Raw genomic sequence first — 6,000 nt, 5'->3', positions numbered from 1 at the left:
TTAAAAAAGTTTTTATAATTAAAAAGCTGAAATTTGGCATGGATAGTCTACTCGACAAACTGAAAACTATTACTAAATATACTACTATTCCTAAATATACGTGTGATTAAATAAGATTCGAAATTATGTCTAGAACAAAATTTAAAACACAAAGTATTAATATGTAAGAAATCAAAATAAATAATATAAAAGAGAACGATATTCAATAGAAATTCTATTAGGTACTCTGTCCTAATCACAGGTCAAAGATTCATTCGTGGGCAGAAATTCACGTAGAGTTTCTTGTTTGGGGCAATATTAATGCGGTATGGGTCAAAGCAGAAGGAGCGGACGGTATTCTTGCTAACTTCTATTCTGAACTTCGACAGCAGTCTGATGGCACATACCCGGATCTGTGTTTGCGCAAATCTTATTCCTGAAAAAGAAACAAGGAAACCAGTAAGGTTAAGAAAGAAATAATAAATAAGAGGGAAACCATCACCATGGAAATACAACCTGAAATTCCTTTTTACGCTGGTAGGGTAAAAAATGTTATTCATGAAACTTGCTCATGATTCTCATGAAGAGTGTAATGGTATTTCCCACAGGTTTAGCGGGAGTTATAGCCAATTTTATTCCCTATAGTAGTTACGAACTTAAAAAAAATATTACGTCACCAAGTCATAGTAACCAAAACGCTTAGAGTTCGTCTAAGTTAACTTTTCACAGACTTGATAAGAACAAAGTGAGGGAGATAGTTACATAGAAATTTGACATTAAAGATGATATTGCTTTGAAAAACCATTTTATTGCTACTTTGTGCAAAACGCCTTTTTGGGGACTTTGTTTCCACTATGGGGCCTAGTCTAAATATCCTTTTCGACAGATAACAAAAATGACTTGTAAGACTGAAAAATAAGGTACACCAAAAAAAGTACTATGTAATTCATTTTACGCTATAGGATAATTTTACCAATAGGCATGACAGGCAGAGACCCATTCGGCAAACTTCAAATAAATTTCACTTTTATAATAATGATTGTTTATTCATTTGGTAAACACAGGGATCGTTACCGGTATTCTGACTACCGGTTTTAAATTAGGTATAACCGGTTATAGTTGTATTTTGCTATTTATATACTAAAGCTTTAATTACCGGTATAATCAATAACGGTATTCATGTCTATTAGCGATTTTGCCATTAGACAACAATACCTGTATTTGAAATGTTACCCTTAGAAACCATTACCGGTAATACATGTCAATGTCAATATACTCCTTTATTTGTTTCTTCGAATAGGTTGTGTTTTGCCGTATTGTTAAATTGACAGAATATTTCAGACTTATAGAAAAGTGAAATAATAGTATATATGACATACGTCGTAAATTAATTTTCTTATTCAGTACCTAGTAATAATACTTCTGCCAGCTATGCAGAATGTTATCGAGTGACGTTACAATATTACAACTATTTGTTGTGTTTTTGTAGTAATATCTGATTTGACATCTTACCTTTCAAGTGCAATGAATAGCGGTATTGTATAAAGGTATTTAATATTGTAAATAGTCTATACATAGCGGTAAAAACAAAATCGAAATGAAAACAATATCTCTAATAGGGTTATAGGTATTCTTTTTATAGCGGTAATAGTTTGACAATTATTTACAGGTATTAAATAAAACCGGTTGTACAATTTCTGGGTATACATAGTATGTACATTTCTTTTATTTATGATTTTCAAAGTTCCTATTGAATTATGTTACAATCTTTTTTACTCACCAATGCAATTCCTTGGTCCAAGGCCAAACGGCAGAAATGAGCACGGGTGCCTGCCAGTTACATTTTCTCGAGCGAAATTTTCTGGATTAAATATCTCAGGCTTTGGATAGTACTTCTCATCATGGTGAATCCCTAAAGCTGGTATTAGTAGTATTTGTCCTTGAGACACTTCTACGTTAGTGCCGGGAAATTTGTAATGATGTTGTGCTTTCCGTAGTAAAGTATCATCAATAGGGTACATTCGAAGTGTCTCATTCAAAACTTGGTCTAAATATGGCAACTCATTTAAGGTATCCAGTTCTATTTGGTCGCCGTGTCTATGTAGATATGTGTCTATTTCATTCCTCAATCGATCCTGGATTTCAGGTTCCAATGCCAGCTGGTATAACATGAAACACAGAGTGGAAGCAGAAGTATCATATCCAGCTGCGTAAAATGCAAACGCTTGCGCTTCTATTTCACCATTTGTTAATTCTTCAACTTTAGCATCACTATTGATAGTTGCAAGGGCGTTTTTGTTTTTATATTCTAAAATTAAATCCATAAAATCTTTTCTAGTTGATGGCACTCCATTTCTTTGCGTCATTATAGTTTCGACGAGATTTTTAAAGAATTTCTTGATATCTTTCGGAAATAGTGACATGTTCATTTTTTTTAGTAATCCAGGGTACATCATATCGAACTCTATGGCAAAAGTAGGCGTAAATATGGCTTTGTCGATTCTCATTACAGTTTGTGTATCTCCGCGAAGAGTATCAATATCAAGACCAAAGAAACATGCCGCCATCGTGGACATTGTGTACTTCTTCACCAATGGATAAATATCTTGTTCTGGGTTCTTAAGTGTTATTTCACTAATGTAGTCAATGAACTTATCTGCACGATCATTAATCAAGTGCATCATATTCTTCAATTTTTGGTTAGTAAACATGGGCGTGAAGCGACTTCTTAGCTTTCGCCAAGTTTCCCCGTTAGCGTGGAATAGATTTGTTCCCAATCCTTCATCGCTGAATTCAATACCGCGATCCACGAAAGAATCAAAGTCTTTGATCAGAACGTGTTTCACAATATCGAGATCACGAATCAACAAGCAGGGAGTTGTCATCCTAAACATTCCTACAACTTTCTCAGTAGGGTAGCTGTCGTATACTCGTTTTGTGATAATTCCAGGATGCACATAGCGCAAAGCAGATTCAAATATGTTTCCAAAAAATGGTACTGGCTTCGGTCCTTGGACATTTCTAGCCTTCCAGTAATTAAAAGTTCTGGTGAAATAAAAGTACAGGGCACCTATGACGACCGCAAACGCCACTGATTCAATAAGAGCCATTTTATGTATATCTTCAGACGTAATCGCTAATAATAGCTAGTAAAATCTTAAGTATCGCAATAAAATAAAATCGTTCTGTTACCTGCGTAGTAGTACTTGGGATATCAATGCAGACTAAATAGTTTTGAAGCTATCGTCCTGTATGTTAAATACGTACCTATTTAAAATGTAGCTCTTTTATATTAATACAGGTGTTCAAATATCTGTTTATATTTATACAGGTACATTTACTGGTAAAGAAAAATTTAAGACGATAGGTAGGCCCAATGCCCTTGAGCGTCTGGGTGGACCTAAGCGCTCTGTCCACGCAACAGGTGTTTTTTTGGAGTCAAGTCACAGGAAAAAATAGTTCCGACTGTAAGTAATAGTTTGAAATCGATTATTTTATTTATCAACCAATTACTTAAAAAATAACACTAATTGTCACTCAAAGAATACAACACTAACAAGGAGAAGAACGCTAACTCCATACAAAAAAAAGCGGCCAAGTGCGAGTCGGACTCGCCCATGAAGGGTTCCGTACCATTTATGAAATATTTAAAAAACTGCTGCTTAAAGTTCTCGCGTTGTCCCGGCATTTTGCCACAGCTCATGGGACCCTGGGGTCCGCTTGACAACTAATCCCAAGATTTGGCGTAGGCACTAGTTTTTACGAAAGCAAATGCCATCTGACCTTCCAACCTTGAGGGTAAACTAGGCCTTATTGGGGTTAGTCCGGTTTCCTCACGATGTTTTCCTTCACCCAAAAGCGACTGGTAAATATCAAATGATATTTCGTACATAAGTTCCTAAAAACTCCTTGGTACGATACGGAGTTTGAACCTGCGATCTCCGGATTGCAAGTCGCATGCTCTTACCGCTAGGCCACCAGCACTTACAGCTTGCTTAACATTGAGCTAAATACATTATAAATTGCATTACATACAAGCCAAGAAATAACTGAGGCAATAAAATTAATTGTCATTAAGTAATGTACAGGACAAGATATTATGTTATGTGCAACTATTATGTTAGGGTCGGCAACGCGCATGTAACACCTCTGGAGTTGAAGGCGTCCATAGGCTGCGGTGACTGCTTACTATCAGGCGGGCCGTATGCTTGTTTGCCACCGTCGTGGTATAAAAAAAAACTTTTCAACAAACAGATTGTTCTGAATGTGAATAGGAAAACCCCTTAATATGTATTTAACAATCATATGTAATAAGATCAAGAACAATTAAATTTTTAAATGAATTTGATTATTTTTAAATTAATTATCTATTTGAATGCTCATCACTAACAAAAACGTCTTTTACACGCCAAGGTCGCGGCCGCAAGCGAGTTACTTGCAAGTGTAAAGATAACTTTGATGGCGTACGCCTTAAAATTTAAAGTTATTTGTGGCGGTGTTGGCACGACTGGTTACGACACCTTTAGGGCTAGAAACCCAGGTTCAAAACCACAAAAGGAGGAGAGAGAAGGACATGAAAATGACTTATTGTAAAAGTAAAATAATAACTGCATATAACTTCATATAAGTTAAAAGTTCAGTAGTGTTGAAGGAAAATATGTGTTGTTGTAATAATTGTGAAATAATAAATAAATATTATTGGACTTTATTACACAAATTGACTAAGTCCCACAGTAAGCTCAATAAGGCTTGTGTTGAGGGTACTTAGACAACGATATATATAATATATAAATATTTATAAATACTTAAATACATAGAAAACACCCATGACTCAGGAACAAATATCCATGCTCATCACACGAATACATGCCCTTACCAGGATTTGAACCCGGGACCATCAGCTTCGTAGGCAGGGTCACTACCCACTAGGCCAGACCGGTCGTCAAATACATTGACACCTCGCCGAGTTTCTTACGCCGGTTCTTTTCGGGGCTGAGGTTAACGATTATTTCCGAACCGGTAGTAGCATGTCAGAATGTAAATAAATAAATTAACCTAGCAGTTAAAGTAATAAGTAAAACGGACTTACTGTTCAGCAGTAGCTGACATAAAATAAAAATAATTATTAAGGAGAGTGAACAAGGTTGTACCAAGCCCTTCGGCCGCGTACGCAACCAGAGCTTCGTAACCAGATGCGATCGAAAACTATTTCTGCCTTGTACGAAACCGGTTGCGATCAAAAACTAATTCCGTCTTACTAGTTATCAGTTACGATCGAACACTTTTCTTTGTTGTACGAAACCTTTCGACCGTTGATAAAGTCAGCTAAGATTATATTTATACACCTTGCTATACAGTATAAGTACTGTACACGTTATATATCTAGTCAAAAATCAGAACACAAAAATTGTACCAGTTGATAATATTCAAATACTTTGTTGGCAAATACAATGTAACCTTGTTCCTTAAAAGACACTAGCTTAAGAGACGTGGAGCACTGACATTCAGGATAAGAAATTATCATGATGGCCCAGACATTGGTTTCGTATAAGAACGAGAAGTGTTCGATCGTAACTGGTTACGGGTAAGACGAAATTAGTTTTTGATCGCAACCGGTTTCGTACAAGGCAGAAATAGTTTTCGATCGCATCTGGTTACGAAGCTCTGGTTGCGTACGCGGCCGAAGGGGTACCAAGGGTACTTTTCGAAATTAAAGCCGTTTGAACTTTATAAACAACTACAATAATCTCCCAAACAAGTCTCACAAACAAGATATAAAAATACACGCTTGATATTCTAAGGCAAACAGTCGTTAGCTAGTTTGAGCAGGTAACAGCGCCATCTCTCGGTGCATTTGGAAACCAACCACCACGATATGTATAATTAAAGTTATGAATTGGACAGAGACATGTAGTAAATGCGCAATAAAGGGTGCGGTACGATTTACCCTCCACTCGATTGGGATATGCCGCCATGGACGGTGGGTCGTACGCTACATAAGTACTAACTAGTTGTTTAATT

At 36.3% G+C, this 6,000-nt stretch overlaps 1 protein-coding gene across 1 annotated transcript; it reads right to left on the bottom strand.

Annotated features, from left to right (window-relative positions):
* Positions 1–203: 203 nt before the first annotated feature.
* LOC133517276 (cytochrome P450 6B5-like) lies at positions 204–4,669 on the bottom strand. The gene is made up of 2 exons (XM_061850509.1): positions 1,760–4,669; positions 204–415 (listed from the first exon to the last, which is right to left on the bottom strand). Exons 1-2 carry the CDS (start codon positions 3,087–3,089, stop codon positions 243–245), a joined length of 1,503 nt encoding a protein of 500 aa, XP_061706493.1. The 5' UTR covers positions 3,090–4,669; the 3' UTR covers positions 204–242.
* Between the last annotated feature and the right edge of the window lie 1,331 nt (positions 4,670–6,000).

This window comes from Cydia pomonella, chromosome 4 (genome assembly GCF_033807575.1).
Source record: "Cydia pomonella isolate Wapato2018A chromosome 4, ilCydPomo1, whole genome shotgun sequence".
In the NCBI taxonomy this organism is placed as follows: domain Eukaryota; kingdom Metazoa; phylum Arthropoda; class Insecta; order Lepidoptera; family Tortricidae; genus Cydia; species Cydia pomonella.
Note: the sequence above shows the minus strand (reverse complement) of the source record. Positions and strands in the feature narration are given on the sequence as shown.